This window comes from Thunnus albacares, chromosome 16, assembly GCF_914725855.1.
Source record: "Thunnus albacares chromosome 16, fThuAlb1.1, whole genome shotgun sequence".
NCBI classification, from domain to species: Eukaryota; Metazoa; Chordata; class Actinopteri; order Scombriformes; family Scombridae; genus Thunnus; species Thunnus albacares.
This window is the reverse complement of record NC_058121.1, coordinates 1153144-1178128: the sequence shown is the minus strand read 5'-3', so window position 1 is coordinate 1178128 and position 24985 is coordinate 1153144. Positions and strand designations below refer to the sequence as shown.

General features: G+C 39.1%; 1 protein-coding gene across 1 annotated transcript in view; it reads left to right on the top strand.

Annotated features, from left to right (window-relative positions):
- Window positions 1–733: 733 nt before the first annotated feature.
- LOC122999362 (uncharacterized protein C14orf132-like) overlaps window positions 734–24985 on the top strand; it is a 43369-nt gene continuing 19117 nt past the window's right edge. Inside the window, exon 1 of the mRNA XM_044376220.1 lies at window positions 734–985. Within this exon, the coding sequence (XP_044232155.1) occupies window positions 959–985 (27 nt within the window). The 5' untranslated portion in view covers window positions 734–958. The remainder of the gene's footprint in view (window positions 986–24985) is intronic.

Below are 24985 nucleotides of genomic sequence, written 5' to 3'. Positions count from 1 at the left end.
GAGAATATCAAGTTTTGTATACTATCACATTAAAGACTTTGTATCCACTTAAAGACAGCTCTCAGTTCTTAATTTTCCAACAGCGCCCACCAACAGATCCAGATGTAGCCTAGTCATGTGTACTTTAGACAATGAGTCCTTTTACACAAATACTGATCACCAGCAAGGCCAAGACACGCTGGAACATTTCCTTAACACCAGAGCAGTGAGAACAGCCTCTACCACTTCCTTAATTAATTTGGCCTCCTTTATTCTTAAGAGAAACTACTTCTTTTTTAACGACATACCATACCTCCAGACCTCTGGCACTTCAATGGGCACTAAAATGGCACCCAGTTTTGCCTTCCTTATTCTTTTTGTTGGTCACCTGGAAGAATAAATGCTGTATGAACCACAAAAAACAAAACAAAACAAAACAAAAAAAAACTTCTTCCCTTTTATTATTTCTTGTGTGAAGTGTGACACACTTCTGGTCATCGGTGTTAATGTATTTTTTTTTTCCCCCTTTCATTCATTTTATTACCCAGTTCATGTGAATAATTATATGCAACTGTAAAGCATCTCAACATTTGGCAAAGAAAATTCTCAATTTCAGTTCGATTCTTAGGCCACGATACAAACTTGTCATAAAAAGATGTGATCTCTCTCTCTCTCTCTCTGTCTCTCTCTCTCTGTCTCTCTCTCTCTCTCTCTCTCTCTCTCTGTCTCTCTCTACAGGCTGTCACACCCCCTCTCTCCAGTCGCCCTCCTCCGTGCCAGCTCAGTTAAGACTGTGTGTGTGTGACTGTGCACAGACTGTGTTCATGAGGACGCGTTGATGTCTCGCATGTTGAGGACGATGCAGCGGCTCACCTCCAGCCGGGGATCCTCTTCTTCTTCCCAGCGGGAGTAGGACGACTCTTGACGCCGTTTCAGGAGAATCAGACGCCGGCTAGTTGTCCTCAAAAACACCGCCAACATGGATCTGTCCTTCATGGCAGCGCAGGTAAATCCCTCACATCTTATTTCTGCTTTACATCAGCCTCAATGAAATGAGTTGAAAATAAAATAATTTTAAAGCAGAAAAAAAAAAAAATACTATTTCTTGCGAACTTCTTTCTGTCCGAATTGCGCTTTCAAAACGGCTTCAAACCAGACAAATGTTTTATTTTAATATTCGAGACACTGACCAGACCGACCAGCTTCATGTCGCTCCAATGCGTGACAAGTTTGCACTTGAACTTCATACTGCGCTGATCCAAACGTCGTTTATATGTTGACATTTGAAATATGAACAGTGTTTCTTATAAACAGCACTGACTAAATAATCAACAGGGTCGACTAGATAAAAACATGGCCGGAAAAATGTTGTTATTAGTGACAATAAACTATATAACATGGTTGTAAGGTAAAGCCTTCACATCCCACAAGTCTGCTTTTAATCGAGACATTCTCTCCTCTCCATTTCTATCCTCCTTTTTCTTTTATAAGCTCTATTCATATTTCTCCTCTTCTTGGTAATTGTTTTAGGCTTTTCACAATTAGCAATTTACATTTAACTTAATTTTGACACGTGTTATTTTATTCATATTGTTTAATCAATTTTATTTTAATGGTATGGATATTCATCAGTAGTGGAATGTACATTTACTCATTCACTGAACTTAAGTAGGCCTACAATTTGTACTTTACTTTAGTATTTCCATTTTCTGTTACATTAAACTTCTACTCCACTAGATTTCAGAGGGAAATATTGTACTTTATACTTTGCTGCTTGAACCAAGCCGATGACCTAAAAGAGTGAATACATATTTTAATATTTATATTGTAATACTCATATATTACATGGCTCCACGTTTGCTGTGTGGTAATATGATTAAACACAAATTAATTTATGAATATGCACCATGTTAGCACAATATCAGCCTAAACAATGAAGATCTCAAAGCTAGATTTTGACATAGGGAAGACAGGGCTTTAAGATTAGGTATTGTAATAAAGCAGGACTCACCTTAGTGCTCTTAACATGTCAGTTGATATTATGTTTAGTATGACATTATCTTGTATTCAAAAGCAACATTACATTTCATTAAATTACCACAAACACTATAATATTCCCATGGAACTGTCACAACTCACATCCATCAGTGTTGGGACTGATGGGACTGTTAAAACTGTATCACTTGATGATTTTAGCTCTATGTAATTAGTATATGTTGGTTAATTAGGAATAAACAGTGGCCACCAACCATTGGTAAACTTTTATTTTCTTAGCAAATTGTATTTCCCATTACTTATTATGCCTTTCCTTATTTTCAGTCACATATACAATGTTACAATGTCGGATGTTCATATTAAATGTGGCCAAAGTGTCAAATAATGAGGTAAACGTATGTAGACACCTGACCCGGCATTGGCTTGATGAATTTCTTTATATGATCATCTGCTCCACGCACAACCCGCCAGTTCACTGCTCCGCTCTGCTAACATTATGGCATTTTCCATTGTTTTGGGGGTAGTCACACCGCACCATGAATTGAGTTGAGCTGGTACCCTGAGTGTTTTTCAATTACACAGCACAATGAAGTTAAATAATTAGTTTACCTGTTGGAGGTGTGCTGGTGATCTGCAGCTCTTCATCAAACATCATCATCACTGTGGCTTTTTCTGCTTGTACTATTCCTCCTTGCATTATTTCTAACTGATCCATTCGACAACAGCTCCAAATATCTCCATATGTTGTTGTGTTGACCGGTTTTTAGCGCCACTAACAAAGCTCCACTGATTTGGTGAGGAACATGTTTAATTTCTTGTAAATTCTCCAAAATAAAGGTCTCCTGTTATTTAGTAATTTAAAAGCTTTTAATATGTAGCAGTAAAGCAGGTAATGTTGGATTTGCATCAGCGGTAACATGACTCTGATACAGCATGGATGTATAAAGAGAACTGGGTACAGGAAGGGCTTTTAAGCAAATTTGACCTAGCGGCCAAACAGTGTAATTATAACGTCACGTGATGCACACTGGCCCAGAAAGACTTTTTTCCATAGACTTACATTGTAAAGAAGATGTCTGTAAATCAACGGACTGTCTCACTATCTGAATTTGATCCATTTGGTCTGATCATATTTCAAAAGCCTAGAGGAGTTAGCAGGAGGGCTAAACTGGAAGTAGCCGACTTGGCCGGCAAAAGTCATAGTGCAGCCCATAGTGCATTTGCTCTATGGGCTGCACAGATGCAGAAGCAATGTGGAAGAACTTTTTTGGCTTCATGCGCCACTGAGCAACTTTTATAGGAATGAACGGGGCCCTGCCTCTGACACTGTATCCAGTTCTCTTTATACATCCATGTGATACAGCTGCCCCTCAGCAGGCTTCCAGAAAGCTGGCCAATCAGAACAGAGTTGGCTCATCGGGAGGGGGACCTTAGAGAGACAGAAGCTAAGACTGCCTGTTAGAGACAGACAAAACAAACAAACTTAACAAGACTGGACAAAATGAGACAAACATCTAATTGAAATCCTACATACAGAGTTCTGCAAAAGTATCCTCCAGTTGTAGAGAAAAGCTCCCAACTCTGCCTGCAGAGCTGAATTAGGCCAATATCCTCTACTGTTAAACATTCAAAAATGAGCCTACTCTGCCTACTTGTCCTGAAGCTGAGCAAACCATCAACCACTCAGGTCTTTACACCAGGACCACCTCAGCTTTAGGACACATGTATTCAGAAAATTAGGCCAAACCAAATTATGATGAAAGAAAAAGAAAAATACAGAGATTACTGGATAGAACTAACAAAATCCCAGAACAAAATGGAAACATACGTAACCCTAAACAGACGGTACACTATGGCAACCTACCTGACCGCAGTGTCTGACAGAAAACTGAGAAAAACACTGACTAAGTACAGACTGAGTGAACACAACCTGGCAGTAGAAGAAGGCCGACACAGACAAACCTGGCTGCCCAGAGAGGAGAGGTTGTGTTCTTACTGTGACCAGGGAACAGTAGAGACAGGGCTGCACTTCTCAATTCACTGCAACCAATACCAAAGTATTAGAGACCAATATTTTGCAAAAATAATAAAAAAATATTCCCAGAGTTCCTCTATCTAAGTGACTGGGAAAGACTTCCAGTCCTGCTAGGAGAGAGGGAGGACTGTTTGTAGACTGGCAGCAAGACATGTAGCTGTTTTTTATATGTGCTCCTCTAAAAAAACAGGTGTGTTCGGTCAATCTTTAAGAGCTGCAGAGTTTTAGTGTCCCATAACTGAAGGAGTGTTAGAAAACATTTAGCTCTTGTAATTATCTACCATCAATTACCTGTCATCAGGCAGAGAGATTCGCACAAAGGAACAGTCTTTACCTTGACTTTCATTTTCAACCCAGATCTTACTTGTGCATGTTTTGCTCTGAGACTTTGTCACCCATCATCAAGCACTGTAGATGTTGAAGTGTCGTGCTGTCTAGGTGACTGTGGTGGAGAACAATTGTAATATATATATATATATATATATAAATATATATATATATTGTATATTTGACAGTAAAGAGATGACAGGAAGTGAGGGGAGAGAGAAAAAGGGAATGATAGGCCACAAAGATCAGGCAGACCTGGACCGGGTGCATTACAGATCATGGCCAGTGCCTTAACCCATAGGCTGCTGGGCCTATGGGCCCACCATTCTTCAATAAGATATTCTCTCATTTGGTGTTTTGCTGATGGTGGTGGAGAGCTCTGTCTAACACGTCAGTCCAAAATCTCCCAGCATATGATTCACATAATTTTCATACTCATCAAACCATTCGGTGACCCCTCGTGTCCTGTGAATTGGGCCATTGTCATCCTGGAAGAGACCACTCCCATCAGGATAGAAATGTTTCATCATAGGATTAAGGTGATCACTCAGAACAACTTTGTATTGATTTGCAGTGACGCTTCCCTCGAAGGGGACAAGTGGACCCAAACCATGCCAGCAAAATGCCCCCCATAGCATAACAGAGCCACCAGATCCACTCACTGTATGGGTCAAACATTCAGACCTGTACAGGTTTTTCCTCTAATTTGTCACCTGTCTGTATATGGACTAAACAATGTTTTCCATGGATAAAAACAATGAAAATGTCCCAACAAAGGAGTATTTAGAGGAAGGGAAAACCCTCTGGGTACTTTATCCTCTATTATTTCTTGTACAAATGTTGCTGCAGACTGGATCATAGTGACTTTGCAATATCTTTTGATATATAGCACCAGTCAAAAGTTTCGACACCTTCACATTCCCTCGAATGAGAAAGTGTGTTTGCATTTAGCAACACAAGTTTCTCCTCCTCAGTACAGTTTGACTTTATTTTTTGTGCCCTCTTCCTGTGTTTGACCTATCCATGCGGCACAATTTGACATGTACACAGCAAGAAAAATGATCTAAATGGAAATTGTAAGGAAAAACACAAAGTGGGTAATGCAATACAAATAGACAAAAAAGTGGCAATTTGTCATTGCCATCCAAAACAATCTATTGGACCGTTACAAAAATGATTCATATGAGTGCCCTCTGATCTGTCACCTCTATGTTCAAGGACCTCAGTCTCTGATGTCCAAGCTAGATGAAGCTGAGACTGAAGGCAAAGCCCTGGATTTACCGGTTGATCTGTGTACATCCAACCCACAACTACAGTCATGAGCCTAGGGTAGTGACGGAATGAATGAGATCTCTGCACCCTAACAGATGCAGAGGGTGCAGAGCTCTGAAATCTATGAGGAGCTGGGAGTAGAACTGCTGCTCCTTCATGTCGAAAGGAGCCAGTTGAGGTAGTTTAGGCCTCTGATCAAGATTCCCCTGGACACCTTCCTTGAAGCCCCAGGAGGTGAACCTAGAGCAGACCCAGAATAAACTGGAGGATTGGATTACATATCCCATCTGGTCTAAATACCTCCAGGAGAAGCTGAAGAGAAGCAGTGTGGGCTACCTGGCCTCCTGTCTCCATGACCAGGACATAGATAAGTGGCTGAAAAAGGATGTACATATGCATAAATACATCAGTGTCATGCTACTTCCCCCTTTGCTTCTTAGAGACAACAGTCATTATTCACAAAGCCATTAAAGGTTCCTTTTTCAGTGTCCATGCTGTAGTTTTACTGTTGTGGACAGTTTCCAAAAAGAATGCTCCAACCTCCTAACTTAAGATTCATGCTGTTTGCCAAAATGAAATTCTGGCATCAGGTACAGTCATGTCTCTGCCCACAGGAAGAGACTAATCAAAGAGTGAAATGCAAACTGTAAGCAAGCCTCTCTTCTTCACATTATCTTCTGATGTAAAACTTGACAGACCAGTCAAGTTGAACGTCTTGGAATTCTGGGAAATTCTTATGACCAGTGATGCTACAGTTCAACGTACTGCCGTATTTCAAAGTGTTGATTAACATGTTAAAAGAGTTGTGAACAGACTTTGCTCAGCTGGAAAAGACCATACAGATATGAGAAAGACAGAGATGTTCAGATGACCCAATATTTCTTAACACCTTCCAAGCATGCTTAACATAAAGGAGCATCATTATGCTTCACGCAAAGTGCTTGTTGGTTTGTTGAACAGCATCTAAAACCTCCCACCCCCACAACTTCTGAAACCAACAGTTCGACAAGCACGGCCACTTCACACAGCAATTGCCTTTAGACATGGTTGAATGACTGTGGCAATAGCAGATGACTCTTTGTACAAACTAGTTTATTCCAAGCATACTGGCCTTCAAGCTGCTCCTGATGTAAAGGGGAATCATCCTCCCTGATACTGACCCCTGCTCTGTTGAGAAGCACAAGTTGGTACGGTTACAGCACGGCCCCTGTGCACTACACAGCGAGGTGATGTCTGAACAGTCGGTCAGGTGCTTTGCATTCTGCTTTCATACCAGTCTAGCAGCCTTCTACTCCAGCTCTCACCACATTCTGCCCACTAACTCCACCTCTGACAGGCTGGACGTAGCCTCGTCAATATTAATGGTTTTCAGAAGACGTCTCCCTCCACCAGCCCCCATTATACCTGACCAGCAACAACACGGAAAAAAATGTATGTTAAGAATAGAATCCGTCCTTTCTTAAGCCGAGTGTTAGAAGAGAACAGGGGCGAGATGTGAGGCAGGGATAATAATAAGCTGTCAGCTCTGCTAGACTTGACTGTCCCTCACTGGCGCATATGGGCCAGATATTTAATGTCCTTTTCTGGAAGGATTTTCCTCTGTTTGTCCTTTTTTCCTTTTCCAGCCAAGATATAATGAGCTCTAATCTTCAGCCAAATTACTCTTTTTTAATTATATGCTTTCAGTGCTTGCATTGAAATGAATGTCTGGCCTGATTAGTTCTGACAGAATATGAAGGATGCTCAAAGTTTTTTTGGTCATAATGGTCATGATTGTAATCAAGATTTCGCTTACTGCAGTGCATGTTTTCCGTTTATCTCATATCTGGGATTGGGAGGCTTCCTCAGTTTATAATTACATTTGCTTTGCTTTTTTCTTTGTTGCTCTTTAATCACTTACATATATTTGTGTGGTATGAGAAAAATATGAAACTTTTGGTCCTGTAATAGTGTAACTTTCACTCCTCAGATACATTACATAATTTGAATTGCTGTCCCCTTGTCCTTAGTCATTTAATAAGTGGGCCAAAATAATTTCTGTGGTTTCTACCGCAAATCACTTTGTCAAGTTAATTTCATTTCTTGTATCAAGTATAGATAGATGTATAGATAGATATAGAAATGTATAGATAGATATAATTTACCCCATTTTGTCTTAGTTCAAGATAGTGACAGCTGTTTCTAGAAATACAGTGATGAATATAGAGTGTTAAGGTAAATAAAAGAATTTCTCCAATAACACTGAGATTTGTTTCAGATAAGACTTGACATTTGCGCTCTGTACAACACTGAAATATTCATATTTTTTGGTATTTGAGGCATTAAAGGAGCTCTGATTTTACATATTAATGTCAATATAGTAGTCATGATTTGTACTACGCCTGTGAAAACAGTTCGAGAGGAACTTCGTCAAGTCTGAGGAAAATAACTGATGTCAGGGTTCGGGTTCAATAGCATTTTATTGAATCTGAATCCAGTTTTGAATCCATTTGGATTCAGCATTCAGCATTTATAACAAAAGTTAAAAAGAATGAGAATGACAAGCCAGGAAGAGTTCTTAGTTATGGCCCAAATGTTTTCACAACCTGTAACTGCAACTTAAAAATATCTGTGCAGTAGAAGATATCAGATGTTGATTAAATATGTATAACATGAAATAACAGCTGTATCCTACTGACTTACTTTGTTGAGCTACTCCAAATACAGCAGGTCCTGATACAGAACTATTAAGTGATCAGTTTAAATAACTGATATGATATGAATGAGAGTCTAAAAGCCCCCTGGTGAGTTTTTGATGACTAGTAATGCTGTGGAGTGATGTTTTTATTTACAAGAGGTTACTGATTTTGTATGTATCTCAGGTATGCACTCGATCACATGGGTGACAGTTTCACATCTTTTCAGATCAGCTGATCAGCTTGTGGCTGTAACATCCCAATAAACATAGTAATGGCAGGGAAAAATAAGACTGCCTGCGAGCAAACATGTATGTAAATGATGCATTCACATCTTCAAAAAATGGCTTTGCAGATGTTTCATAAGGAAAGAAATGCATAACATATCATACATAACATATTAACATCCTCAGGTGTCTTGTTTTGTCTGATTAACAGTAAAACCCCAAAATATGCTATTTACTGTTTTTTTCATGTAAGACAAATCTGGCCTTTATTCTTAAATGTGTGATGTGTAAGAAGAAGGCCACCTGATCCAAACAAATAGGGGGCAGCATAATGTTTGTTGGATCAGCTGATATGACCAGCTGATGTCTCCCCAGCAGCAGCAGCCGCCAGCTATTCTGACAATGTTGGTGCAACTTTCCAAATAAGCATTATTTGGATAAACTGACCACATATTGAGAGTCTACATGGTTACTTTCTTGCCTGAAAAAATATTAAAACTCAATAAAGGGACATATTAACAGTCCTACAGTGAAAATTTCAACAGCTTTCAGCCTGGCTCCATCATTACTGGGCAGTAGGGGTATGCCCAAACACAAATAGTGGGGTTTTTTTAACAAATATTTGTTTCATACCAATATTTAAAAAATTTGTTTTCGGGAAGAAAAAAAATACCAGCACACAGGTCGGCTAGGTTGCTATCTCAGTCTCTCTCCTCTGCTCTGCTGTTACGTCTATTAGCAGGTCTCAACGAGGGGAGTCACATCCACCTCTATTCATTACTTGCCATTGACTTTGTATTCAGTGAAGTTACCTCCTTGTCACTTCTGTCTACTAGCAACAACAGAAAAATGCCTAAAAGCTGCTGTGTGGTGGGATGCACTACCAACAGTGTAAGTTGACGAACCGAAAAACTGAGCCTTTAAGAAGACAAAAGTGGATAATGTTACAGAGCTGCTTGCTGTGCGGTGGGAGAGACGCACCCGACCTGGGTCGCACAGACAGCTTGCAGCTCAAAAACCTCTGTAAAAATGACATATATACTTGGACACACTGCCAGTCACAGAGAACACACGTGATAGTAAAAACAGAACAGCTGTTTAATTGAAAGGAAAGCAGTGTTTGTAATAGACTTTTAAATCACAGAATAGCTAAGCTGCATTCAGCTAAAATGCTAACTGTAAAAAGACCCTCAATGGGAAACGATTGCATGTCTGTGCATGAAATTTCCTCGACTCTGTTTACAAACTGTAGTTGCCATATCAGCTGTGAAAAGTGTCATGCCAACCTGTTATGTGGTGGAGTTTGCTATACAGTTGTGCTATCTCTACTGTAGATGCTGTCAGCCCTTGCATTCATGTATTGCATCTCAGCATATACAATGTAACGAGTTTCAGCATATGCTACAAACTACCTTTTCCTCTATGGTAGACATAGGGTGCTAAAATAATCCTTTGACATGCTAAAATCTAATGTTTTTAGTTAGCTACAGGCATTTTCTTGGCATATCAGCCCTTGGTTGCATATTACGGCGCCAATTGTTTTCACCTCCAGCGGGCGTGTTTTTCAGAGTATGACGCACCATGCTCTGTCTCTACTTACTTGTGCAAGAGCCAAAACTAGTGAAAATGTTTTTGAATATTTTGAATAATATTATTTAGTATTATTTGCAGTCAAAGTATTTTGATATGTAAGAATTAAGGATTAACGTTTAGTTTGCATGTGATGATAGTGTATTGTATAATATAGATTCTATTATGCATGTGCAGGTACCTGGAAACAAATGTGTTTTTTGGTTTAGTGATTAGACAGATGTGTCAGTGAAGAGACAATGTGCAAGCAGTTTGGAAGCACACAGTTTTTGGCCGTATTTGAAGAAAAAGAACTTGTCCTGCCTGACAGAATCTGTTGGATTTATGAAAGTTGATATAAAACATCATTTTTCAGAAGTCAGAGTGAGTTATATCCACCATAGCACATCTGTGGATTGTTGGTTTGTTTGGATAGGATTCAGAACCTTTCTACTGCCCAAATTGAAAGGAGTGGCTTAAGAAAATGAGAACAAAGAACTGAAATTTTGCCACTATAATTAGTCAAAAGCTTGCTCAAGATTGCCAGTGCGACAAGTGAAGAAATTCAAAGAGCTGCTCTTTGTGAGCCAGCTAAGTTGTCAGCAGAACCAGCTAAGTTGTATGATGAAGCATCTGCATCTAAATCATTGAGGACACTGTGACTTTGCTGTGCCAGAAGGGCTGGTTGAAGTTGCTGGGATGAGATGTGCTATGCTTCCCATCAGCTGAAGCTGGAGTTTATTTGGATGGAGTTTTTAAGATTTGTGCTGTGCCAGCTACAAAGAAAAGACTTTACAACGTAAGCGTTTTGAGTAGATTTAAACATTTGGAACTCTTACATGCATAATGGCAAATGAGAAAGTTGATGCTGGGGATGCAACTTCCTTGACTGGCTGCAAGAGGGAGCTCACAGGTAAGGGACCGGAGGAGAAACTGCATCACCTCATAGATGCAAAGAGAGGCAGATTGGGACGAATGACTGCAAAATCAAACGAAGTTGAGCATCTTGGACAGTGATAGTTTGCTTAATGTTAATGACATTGTGCAAAAGGAAATTAAAGTATTAAAGTTTACAAGAGACTTGAAGAAGAGTTTGTTGAGCTCAGTTCTTAAGTGATGTTCTATCTAACGGAAGAAAAAGACTGATCAAGATTACTAGTTTCAACCTAAAGTGGATCGATGTCAGCAATTTAAGTAAAGTTAAAGCATGGATTCAAGATGCACAATGTGACAAAGAGGTTATACCAATGGACAGTGTATCTAATGTGTCAAGTGTCATCTGCATCCACAGCACACATTAAAGAAGAACACCAGAAGCAATTGGGCATGAACAAACTTGCGGCAGCAAGACCATCTGAAGATGGTTATGGCATGTATAGCTTCCCATCATCCAAGCTGAAACATACTGAGAAGTCTGCATTGCCAGTGGTAACTGACCAAGCTGTGACTTGTAATGCCAGTCCCAAGATGAAAAATGCTCTGCAGCTGATGTCTTGACAACCAAGAGACTGATCACAACATGATGACAATGCAAGAGAGATGTATCAACTGATACAATGACAGACATTACAGAGTTGCTTGCAAAGAACCAGCAGCTTTTTCATTTACCTCAAAGAGACATTCCAGTGTTTCACGGAGACCCACTGGAGCTATTGATGACAGAACTGACAGTAGTGCTGACAAGTTGTACTTTCTCAAGCAGTATACCAGGACCTTGTGAAGAGCTGTCAGCATATGCCTGCAGATCGTGCATATGTAGAGGCCATGAGGCTGCTTCAAGACAAGTACAGAAATGAACTGAAGATTGCAACAGCTTTGATGGAAAAGGCATTCAAGTGGCTGCAGATTAAGGCTGAAGATGGAAAGGTTTTAAGTGCTTTATCATTGTTCTTGGTGGGCTGTCGCAACGTCATGGAAGATATTGATTACATAGAAAAGATAGACAATTCCACAAACATGAGGGCTATCATTTCAGAGTTTACAGTCAAGATGAGAGAACAATGGAGAGCCCATGCTTATGACCTCCACGTGTAGCGATGAAGACAAGTCAAGTTCACAGAGCTGGTGGACTTTGTCAATTGCCAAGCAAAGATCATGTCTGATCCACTCTTTGGAGATCTCAACACAGCAACAGCTGAAAAGACAGACACAAAGAAGTTTCAACAAGGGAACAAGGCAAAGACAGGAAGTAGCTTTGCTACTAACATCGATCTTACTGAAGATAAACAAGGTGAGTCATCAAAGCCTGAGACTGATGCTGTATCATTCTGTGTATTTAGGAAGCCATGTGTATTTTGTGAAAAGAATCACACACTGGGAGAATGCGGTAGGAGAGAAACCGCACAAGGAAAGAGTGGTGTTCTGAAGAAAAATGGATTTTGCTTTGGCTGCCTAGTGAAAGGTCATCAAATCAAAGAATGTAAGAAAAGAATGACACTTGAGCTCTGTTCCCAGCATCAACTCAGCATGCTACACTTCAAAGCAAGAAAAAAGTGCAAAAGAGAAGACTGGGAATGGAGCAGGTGGAGCCATCAATGAAACAAACACTGCCAGTGCCCCGGCAACACTCCATCAAGAGACAAGTGCCTGCACTGGAGCGATTGTGTGTTTGCTATTGTGACTGTCAGAGTGAAATCCAAGAAGAGCAACAAAGCTGTGGAGGCCTATGCATTTATGGACCCCAGCAGCTCTGCAACATTTTTCACTGAGGCACTAGCAAAGCAGCTGAATGTTCAAGGCTGAAAGACTGAGTTTATGATGAGCACCATCAATTCAAAGAAGAGAGTTAGGAGCTACATCCTCATTGATTTGGAGGTCAGCGGTCTTTTGGATAAGCAGAGGGACTTTTATTAAGTCTTGATAAGCAACAGGAAGTGAGCTTCAAAGGCTTCGTACAGATAATCCTTGACTCATCAAACAAACGGATGGATGACATAACAAGGGACATCCAGAATTTAAAAACCAGCCTACATTATACCCAGAAAGAGCTCGATGACTTGAAAAAAGAGTATGTATGTACTTCGGGACACTTTAAACATTTCCAGTCTTTTGTTGTGAGAGATTTCTCTTCTTTGAAAGAAATTTTTAACAACCTGACAAGTAAAGCTGCTTGGTGTACTGGTGAAAGCAAAATCCCTGAAAGGGACCAATATCTTCATAAAAAAGGACTACTCTGAGGCTATTCATCAAAAGAGGAAAGACCTTATACCAGAGATGAGAGCTGCATAAGAGCAAGGGAGATCATGATCCTGTGATACACCTCTTCCCACTCTATATTCTTAATGATGATGATTATGATTCCTTGTTATCTGAGAATGGTAATTCTAGAAGTACTTTTCGTGAAAATATGGTTTTCAACCCACTTGCGCTCAGTAAGGAGGTGGACCATAATAGCCTTGATAGTAATGATCCTGATATAAATTGTGTTTCTGTAATGAGTGAGCCCTGGAGGTATGACAGTGAAATACAATTTGAGGACTTCACTAGAACACTTCCACCAGAATCACATCAGAATCAACTTTTTTTTGCTTTCCACCTTAATACTTGTAGCCTTGCAAAAAATTATGATCACCTTGCTCAATTTTTAACATCCTTGAAACATGACTTTATAATTGCATTAACAGAAGCATGGCATTCAGAAGATATAAAAAAAACCTTTATGAGTTCTCTTAATATAATTCAGTTCATTCTACCAGAGAAAGAAAAGCGGGAGGTGGGGTATCAATTTATGTATGTAGGGACTATGAATACATACAGAGGGAGGATTTGCCTTTAAATCCAGAGGGTGTTGAATCCATCTTCATTGAGATAACTTTGTCCAACAATGGCAAAAAGAAAGGCCTACATGGGACGACGAGATTCCAGAACAGCTAGGCCAAAAGTGGCTACAAGAGCTACACCAACTGTCAGACATAAGTGTGAACGAATCGGTAAGACCAGTGGACTTTGGACTTATAGCAACAGCACAGCTCAACCACTTTGCTGATGCCAGTGAAAGTGGATATGGAGCAGCCTCTTACCAGAGACTGACAAGTAATCAGATGAATGGAAAAGAGCTGTGGTGTGGATTCTCAGGCTGAAGGACCTGCTTCTTCAGCGCAGCAGGAAAAAGGAAGCACATTCATAAACAGATCTCAAGTGGCAGTTAAAGATTCAAGATGCACTCAAGCAAAAGGGAATACAGTGGGTCACCTGTAGGATCCCACTTTGGAGGAGTATGGGAACGACAGATAAGATCCGTATGGAAGATTCTGAAGTTTATACTGAAGGAGCAAACAGACAACGACAAATGTTTGCAGACATTGCTATGTGAAGCTGAATCAATCAGTTAAATGACACACCACTTACCACATCAACAGATGATCCTTCAGGTCTTGAAGCAGTGACACCTAATCATTTGCTTCTGATTAAGAAACATCTCGTTGTGCCACTGGGATTGTTCCAGAAGGAGGACTCGTATATATATAGAATATGGAAGCAGGTGCAATATCTTGCTGACCTGTTTTGAAAGCGATGGGTGTTTGAGTACTTACCTCTGCTCCGAGAATGTCAAAAGTGGACTCACATCAAATGATCTTGGCTACTCAAGATAATGTCATGATCATGGACGATTCAGCACCAAAAAGCTTGTGGGTGTTGGGAAGGGTTGTTCAGGTCATTTCCGATGCAAAGAGACTTGTTTGTCATGTGGTGATAATGTATTGGTTAGATTCTACTGCGCATATGTAAATGCCTGGAAAAAAAAGTGTTTTTATGCCTTTGCACCTGCGACAGCCATTGCTGGAGGCATTAAGTTTTTGTCCAACCATCCGGCTGGCCACCCCATTCTCATGAATATAATATCTCAGGAACGCCTTGAGGGAATTTCTTCATATTTGGCACAAATGTCCTTTTGAAGTCAAGGATGAACTGATTAGATTTTGGTGGTCAAGGTCAAAGGTCAAGGTCACTGTGACCTCATGTCCATCCCATTTTTGTGAACGTGATATCTCAGGAATGCCTGGATGGAATTTCATTACATCTGGCACAAACGTCCACTTGGACTCAAGGATGAACTGATTAGAATTTGGTTGTCAAAGGTCAAGGTCACTGTGACCTCACAAAACACGCTTTTGGCCATAACTTAAGGATCCATACGCTAATTATGACCAAGTTTTACACAAACGTCTAATAGGATAAAATGATGAAGTGATGATATTTTATATCCAAAAGGTCAAAGGTCAGCTTTACTGTGACATCATAATGTTCTGCAAAAACACTTTTCAGGCCATTACTCAATCCCATAACTCAGGAACAGAAGAGGAGATTGTGACCATTTTTCATATTTTGTGATATACTGAATTGGTGACACTAATCTTGGATGCCCACCTTGAAACTGTGGCGATTGCATAGATCTTTTGTGTTGCTGGGTTGAAGATGTGTGTGAAGCATCCACATTTTAGAATCTGTAGCTTCTTTGCATCAACATCAATATCTGAAGCTTTGTCTGCTGTCATCAGAATCAGCTTTATTGGCCCAGCATGTGAACACACACAAGAAAAATATACTTAATACCTTTTATTAAACTCCTTCACAGTCTTACAAATATTACATCAATATTATATAATAATACAAATATATATATATATATATATATATATATATATATATATATATATATATATATATATAGGATGAACTGATTAGATATATATCATATATATCATATATATATATCATATTATATTATATGAGTCTGGACAGACATGGATATAAACTGCAAATTGATTGATTGTCAGAGGCATACAACCATAAGGCAGTATTTCTAGTTTGGTTTAGTGATTATACAGGTGTGTCAGTGATGAGACAATGTGCAAGCAGTTTTGAAGCACACAGCTTTTGACTATAATTTGCATTAGAGAAGGATCAAGTTTGTTGGAGTTTCACCCAAAGGACTAAAAGTCAGGATATCTCAGCCTCTGCTGGATTTTTACCATTATTTTTTAATTTGAATGGCTACTCAGCAGTCACCACCTTCTCTGTGCTGTTTCATATAATCATGAGTTTGATGTGTTTGGACAGACAAAAGATGATGTGGGATATCAATCTGTCAGACAGTGTCAATCATGCAGACATGAGCTAAATTAGAAATGTGTGTGGCCCTCTTACTGACATGTTTAAATAATCGACACAAGGTCTGTTGACCCCTTAGAATACAAAGATACATTACAAATACATTACCTCTCTAGGATCTGATTAATTCAGACTGTGCATTTTGCCACTATTTATTAACAAGATGTACAAGGTTAAAAGTCTAAAGACGGACCAGTGAGATAGAGAGATAGAGATTTCTGTGCTAAAGATGCTCAGTATACATAGTAAAAATGTATATTGATAGATATAGATAAATTACTACAGAGAGAAAAATCATATACATAGCAGAAATAGTTTTTAATGGGATACTCCAAATACTGGAGGTCCTGGTTCAAAAAGTTGATAAGCTTAAATTATTAATATGATATGAATGACAGTTTAACTGGAAGATTTTGACTGAATATGGCTGGATCCTTATGATCTGATTAGGACATCTCATTCCATTTGTATCCATCCAGTTGTTTTTTGAGTCAGGGACTAAAAAAAGTGACAGCTCTCCCAGCGACAACAACAGCGTCAGTCATCTCTGAAAATGCCTAAAAATGACATGTGCATTCATGCATCTGCAAATGTTTATGAAGAATGGATACACTGCATAACAAGGCTAACTTTTGCTATATAGGCTAGCATATTTAGCTTTTTTTCTCTGGGACAATACAGTAAAATGACTATGTGGCTCTTCAGCTATATGCTGTATATTTACATAAACACAGAATCTTCCTCATGAGTTGGTGCCTCTGCCAAATGTGCATTTAGAGGGAAAAACTAATGAGACTCACCTACAACAGCAGGATTTGTGTGCGGCCATGACTGGATGTGATTCTTGAATGAAGGCGTGACGATAGGCAAGACAAGTGGCCCCCCTTAGCCAATCAGACGCCTGCAGTTAGCAGCTGCAGATAATAATAAAAGTGAAAAACAAGTTGTTTTCTGGTTTTGATCTAATTTCTAAAATAATGAATTGTTTATTTGTTTATCCTGTTACCAAACAAATTGAACAAAGCTTTGGATGAAGGATACACAGACCACGTGGTCTATTAGTTTTTTGTTTCCAAATGAAAAATGAGAAAACCATATTCAGAAGATGGTGCAATTGTGGTTTTTGCACATTCCTTTTTTCATTTTTCATTTGGGACTGACAGTAGCATTGTGGATAGACAGGAAGTGGAGGTGAAGTGTAAAAAAAATAAAAGCCAAGAGGATAGAATGGTCATTCTGTAAAAATGTAACATTCAACATTATGCAAGCACAAGATCTAAATAAATAAATAAATAGGCCTACATATAAATAAATTATTATTTTTTCCAAAAAGTGTGTGATATATTATTTAGTTTGTAGCATGAATTAATAGCCTTATAATTGCATATGTGGAAATAGCCTGTGTCATCCTTTCCAAACTGTGCTGTCTAAAGTGACAAGCAGAGGGTCCCATGTGATACCAAATCGTTGTTATCCATTTCACATACAGATGTTTCTGCTGGGCCTGTACAGTATACTTACACGTTACACAGTCTTAATTTTATAAAGCACATTTGTATCATGATAGGTAAACCAACCGTCAACACAGTTTAGACCTCAATATATTTCTGCTCCTCAAAACTGGTATTTTAATGTAACAGAGCAGAACTTAATGTGGAGCGTCACAGAGAGGGGGAGAAATATGGTGCTGGGGGAACTGCAGCCTCCAGGTAGCTGGCAGGCTATAAGCCCATTTGTGTTGTTGAAATAATTAATTTTTATTCTGTTATGGGTGAGCCGGGCTCAGACTCGGTTGACACATACTGTTTAGAAATGTCTCAGGCAGCCCAACTACTATACTGTAATTATCAACTTGACAGGACAGAGGAAACTCTCCAGAGGAAACAGAATTAAACTGTCAGCTTCTGAAATATTTTTAGACAGCTCTGATGGATCTCAGTATTCATCAAGAGAACAGCTGCTTTACTCCAAACAATTTTACTGCATGAACCTGGACTGTATGTGTGATCTTTTGGATTTGTAGAAGAACACAAAACATTAATTAACATTAGATCCAGATAATTTGCTAATGAAGTTATGCTGCTGTGTCTTGTGCGTAAATGCACACAGCATCTCTCTCAATGGGACGTTTCTGGTGCGGTCTGACGCTGCAGGTATTTAATAAAATCAAACAGGTTTTTTGGGAGGGGGGTGTTTAATAGTCAGCACCCCTGCACATCCAATTGAAATCAGGTTCTCAGGGCTCTGGGTTCACCCACCAATTTATCTGCCATTTATGAACCACATTCACAACCAAATTTGTATGTATTTCCCTGCACAGCCAAGAATGGAATGTCAATCATCACAGTGGTATACTTTTCTTGATAGAATAGAGTGTGTGGATGCAGTTTTCTGTAAAATGTTCAGATTTGTTTTTTTGTGAGCTTATCGGTACTGAAGCAACAATGGCTGTAGACTATAATAAGCCTCCTGCCCCATACCCACTTGACCTACGCCCTCCTTCCCCCCTCACCCCTCCTCAAATGCAAGTATAGTCAACAACTGGGCTGGTGGTAAAATATGGTTAAAATTAATTTTCATTCATTTAACAATTTGATATTTAAAATCTGATTACACAAATGTGTTGACCAACCCCTTAAACTCCTCAGTGTACTCTCAATTCAGTATTTACAACTTCCAATTCTAGGAAAACACTAATATTAAAAAAAACAAAACTGTACTATGCAGCTTGATACAAATGGGCACCACAGTTGTAGTTCTTCTTTCACCCAGACAGGCAGACAGCTGTGTCCCGTGCAGAGCAGTGTCATATGTGCAGACTTGTGGAATAGAGGCAACAAGTCATGGCAAGATCTCAAGGCAAGGTGTGGTGTTATATGATACGATTTGATACTAAGTGTCAGAAGATAAGAGACACAGAAATGCATCACCCAAAAAACCCTTTCAGCATTCTCATATATGTAGCCCTTCTTTTTGACACACACTCACAGCAGTGGAAATGAACTTGTGGAACATGATGACAGTAAATCCACTCTTCAGATGGGGCTGTAAGGGTGCAGGGTAGGGATGAATAATAAGAGCATTAAACTGAGTTCTTTGATCATTTAAACTGAAGAGATGTACTTAGAGAGAAGAAGAGAGCAGACATCACGTGTTACCTTTCTCCAAAGTGTGAATGGCTTTTCAAAATACAGGTACAATCACAGTCTTCTACTGCTGAGAGCCTTCACTAGAGCAACTTCTAATGAAGTGCCTTGCTCAACAACACGTCAGCATTGTTGCTTTGACAAGAGAGAATAATTCAGTTTCCTGAGTATCATCAAGTTCTGCTTTTCAAGCTGCAGACAAACTGACTGCATCATCCTCTCATCTGTTTGTAGGGGCCGGTTCATCACATTTATATCACACGTTTACATATTGTCCTGCTTTTTGGCATCATGAGGGCTATCTGGCTACATGATGATAATGAAAATGCTGAGTGTTACTTCCTCTCACACCAGACCTGATCCTAGCCCATTTCCACATAGTATTAACCTGTGATCTGATTCAGGACAATGCATGTTAATGCAGGTGTAAATGACCACATTCTTTAGAGAAAATCACAAGTTGAAAGATTACCTAACTTCACCTCTTCACGACAACTCAAGCAACTTGCCAAAAAGCTGCAGAAGTCTCTTCCACAAAGGAAAGAGAAGTACAGCCCATACAGCACTGTTATTTCAGTGTTGGACACATAATTCACATGTGAAAATGTGAATTTCACCTGCCATCAAGTTGTTTGAACCGCTTATTTATGGTCTCATGTTCTGTCAGCATGAACTCAGCTACAAGGTAAGCATAGTGGAGCAGAAGTGGAGTGCAACTCAAAGTTATTGACATTTTTTTGTTTTAATGAGAAACAAACTTGATGCAATCCTTTTTAAGTGCAGAGCTGACATACTCTGACATGACTATTATTGCAAGTAAAACTGACACCTACTTTGCAAGCAAAACTAACACCAACACAATCACAAACAACTGTTTGTTAGTAGAAAGGCACTGCTTTAAGCTTTGTAGGATTACTGTTGATATCTGTCCTGGTGCAGGCAGCCAACACACACACTCTCCTGGACCTGTTTTCCTTTGAGCTGATCCACTGCTCCAGCTGTTCCACGGTGATTTTCACAGTGGGTCGGTCATATAGTACCACTTTGATCCAGGTTGAAATTTTGTTCAGACATATAACTTTATTCCTGACTTTTCGTCATACACCAAAATTTCACTTTGTTCAAAACTTTGGGCCACGGGTGGACAATATTTCCTTCAAGTAATCTCATGATAATGCAGGGTGTTTTTGCAACAACAGAATTCACATTAATGATCTTATGATTAGTTTAGGCTATGTTCACATTAGAGCCCTTAATACTCAACTCCAACCTTTTATAGTCCCCTAAAATGCGTCTCATATCCAAATTGTATCTAGATATGAATTTAACCTGATTACATTTACACCTGGTGTTAATATGTGTCCCCAGTGTCCACATTGAGATCCGATGGTTCTGTCGAGCTCAAACAACCAAACGTCACATATTCTTCTAGTTTGCGCAGGTCCAAAAAAAAAAGATGGTTGCCATCCATGAAGCAACACTATTGTATGAACTTTTGCTTCCTTTTCAAAGCGGAGGAAAAGCCGACACTTGGTCTTATCCTGACTCCATCACGAGTGTCTATCTTTTTTGCTGCTTTCTTGCTAGTAGCTTATCTTGCTAACTGGCTAATGGCTGCTACCTTGCTGGTTTGGAACAGTCGTGCGTGATTACGTGTTTCCACCCATGTAGTTGTTGTACATGGATTGACAACGCAATTGCATTTACACTTTTGTTCAATGTGGTCACAATGTGTCCCTGACCACCTCCGGAGGTGGTTTGGCCGATCAGATCACAATCTGTTCTTAATGCGTCTTGGGTGCGCTTACACCTGTACTTTCATGTGATCAAGCACTATCTGATTGCAATCTGCTCACCCAAAATGCATTTTAATGCAAGGTGTAAAGTGGGTCTTAGCCAGATCTGATTTTCTTGTGTTGATGGTTCACATTCATGTTTGTAAAGGACATGTATCCGGCTCCAGTGTGAACACCGCTAAGGTCCTTCCACACATTAGCAGATTTAACTGAAATGTGAGCCGCATGTGTACAAGAATGACAACAACATCAAATCATAAACATTGATGGCATGGCTGTGCTAGCATTTGGTTATGAGTTATAAGTTCCTTTCAGTTTGGCTTGAATAGAAGCTTCTCCATAAATGTCTAACAAATTTGAAACTTCCTCGTCTCTCCATTGATCCCTGTCACTGTTGTTGCTCTCCTTCATGTTTATATATACTGAGTATGAGGTGCCGACACTGAATGATGATGACAGGTAATATGTGCAGAGAAGTTAAAAAAAGACATAAAAGACAGAAAAAAAACCACATGAATTCTGATCTGAGCATTCTGACAGTGGTTGCATTGCACAGCCAGAGATCAGATATGAATCAGATCTAGGATGACATATGCAAGTGGCCCCAACCTGAAATGAAAAAGTCAGATTTGGTTTGGTCACACTTCTGAGAAAAAAATTTGATCTGAGTCACTTGGAGTCAAAAAAAATTGGATTTGGCATGTAATGTGAATGTAGCCTTAGTTACTTCATGACAGCATATGTGGCTTTTGCTATGTGATTGAGCACCTCTGCTCTTTCTCTCTGAAGACTCATATTATTGAAACTTTTCCACTTTACTGAAGTCCTTCTCTATAGCCGATCCAGCAGCAATGTCACTGAATTTCAGCTTGTTCCTGCAGAGAGTAGCCATGATGTCAACATGTCACAATATAGATGATATCATGATTCAGCAAACTTTTTTATCATATTAAAAATGATAAACATCAGCATAATACCATTGTCATTGTGAGCTTGTTAGCATACTAACTACCACCATTGTTACAATTATTTCATCAAAACTGCTAATAAGCAAAAAACAAACATTGGTATCTACAGCTTCACTGTGCAGCTAGTGTGGCTGTAGATTCTTAGTCTTGTTTTTTCCCCTAAGGAACCACTTTGCAAACCAATGTGACAGCAAATATCAGATCAGATGAGTACTGTTGACCCAGTGAGACACAAGAAACTGTATGAGGTGATGTTATACAGCAGAACCTGAAAGCTGTATTTTGTTCTACCTCGGTGAAAAAAAGACAGCACAGTAAAGATGCTTACAGGCCTCACTTAAAAAGAATGGATAAGAGAGAAAATGAAAGTGGCAGTGCATCGCAGGCAGGAATGTCACAAAGTGAATGAGTCATCCAGTGAGCCAGCAGGGTTCTCACTCTGAGAGCATCTCAAAGAGACAAGTCGGGGCAGCCTGTCAGCCTACTTAATGGATACACTGCACAAGAGCCTGAAAACATCAAAGGCATTTTAGACTTCTATCCACACATGGTCAGGTGATCAAATGAGACAGTGACTTAATATGTAATGCAGTCTCATCAGGTGGACCAAGATGTTTTGAAGTTTTAATCAGCAGGGAACTTTGCTTGAGGAGTTGTAGCATTTACAAAGAGCCTAAACTGTACATACATTGCACTAACACATTCACAGCTGTACTGCTCTGGTTCCCGCAGCCTCGCAGTCACACACATACTCTCTCTCTTTCTCTCTCGACCACTCACTCACTACACACACAACTTACACACTGAGCTATCCCTTAAAGGAGCTACGCTACGTCTAGAACACTACAGTAAATTAATTAATGTTGCCTTAATATCAGCATAGGAAAAACCAATCGTTGATCATCCCTTCAATCATTGATATATGATCCGATCGCCAATCAGAACAAGCCTAGTTGCTACCAACGTTCTGTACATTTTTCATTACTCTGTGTGACAGACTCTTCTGTCACTAGCAGTGACTAGAATCAGTGAGAGTAGCCAGGAAGTATGCTAAGGCTAGTCTAGTGGGTGCACACACTTGACCGGTCTAATATTTTACATCAAACAATATCCTGAGCTATATATTATCTTCTTTTCTTGTTCACATCACCAAATAAGAGTCACAAACATTTAATTTTCCTTAATTGCTTTCAGTAATTTAACATTAGTTCAATATATATATGTCACTTGCATCCCTTCCTTGCGTCTTAGCTCCTCCCAGTGAAGATGTGAGAGAGAGATGCGAGGACAGAGGAATTTAATTCACCAAATAAGACGTCCTCACCGCTCACTCCAGCGTCATTTTGAGGAGACGACAACTATTCATGATGCACAGCACCTTAACTGTCAAATATGTAAAAGTCGGCCATCAATATGTAGAAATCCTTAACAGTTTAAACTCTAAAGTGTAAACTTAAAATTCATGTACAATTAAATAACACTTTAAACTGTTAATACTTTCTACATAGTGATAGCTGGAAGGAAAACACCCAATAACTGCTCCAGTTTTTATCATTTGATTATAGATCTATAGAAGCATCTAGCTGTCACAGCATAAGACACAAATTTAAACCTGACTTTACTGACCCTACTGAAAGAACAGAACTGACATAAAGGCACAATAAAAGCAGTTGTAGCCTGCAGAATATGTTTGAATAAAATGTTGCTTATTTAGTTTGTGAAGTCTGATGTACTTTTCAGGCTCAGGATGATTATATAGGAGACACGCAACTGTGTGACGTCATATTTTCCTGAAGGAGCTGAGATGTACCTGAAACAGAAAAGAAGAAAGGAGAAGCCTTTTTGCTTATGAAGAAAAATAATAAAATTACAAGAGTTTTTTATGATTGATTCATGATTCAGTACTTTTTATTTTATGAATAAATATGATCAGTTGCTGTCGGCACTTTCATTCCTGTTCCACAGGTAGTTTTCCTGATCTGTTTTCTTTAAATATAACACTTGGCATAAATGTGTGTGTAAATGTGATGTCTTGTAAATAACCTTTGAACAAGTGAACAAATCACCTTGTCTTTTGGAGCACAATAAATACAGCATTCCACTAATCGTCTCTGTTTGCCATGCTTTAAGGAACCCTTTTTGAACTTTTTCCAGTTAATTTTTAGATAAACTACCCTCACTCAGGGTTGGAGTGTGACATTCTTTTGAGAGCAACAGTTTAGACACTGTCTGCCAGTTTTTTCATGGACAAAATTGTTTCGTGTGCCATTCATAAAACTTGGAAAAAAAAAAAAAAAACGGTCACAATTTTACAGTAATACCAGCATTCAATGTTATAAAACAAAACAATAGAAAAAAAACAACTGAGCGTCTTAAGATATGTCTTTTGTTGAAGGGGGTAATGAGTAAGATTTTCTCTTGAAGTTGTCTCAAAGTAGAGATACAGTATGCTTCAGTGATTACTAACCTACTGATTCTAGTCTATAATCTAAAGGGGGCACCCTGACACATAGTTCCTTTCAAACATACTGAGGCCTTGAAGCCCCTTTAGTTACCCTCACTGGCTAAAATTTTCAATGCACATCTGCCAGTATGAAACTTTAAGATAGAAAGATATGTGTACATTTTTATTAGTTTTTACTACCATTTCTACATTGAAGAACTCGTGATTTGTGCACAGCATCACTAAAGAATACATGAAATTAATTTACTGTTTGACATACAGCATCAACCAGGCTACACAGGGTTTATTAGGGAGACTTGACTCATTTTAACACTTAATCAAATGGAACATCACACACACTATTTTATTTATTTTTATCAGTCCTCATTAAGTATCTCACTGGTATAGGATCATTACAAAATTCTGTACAGTAGCAATATGA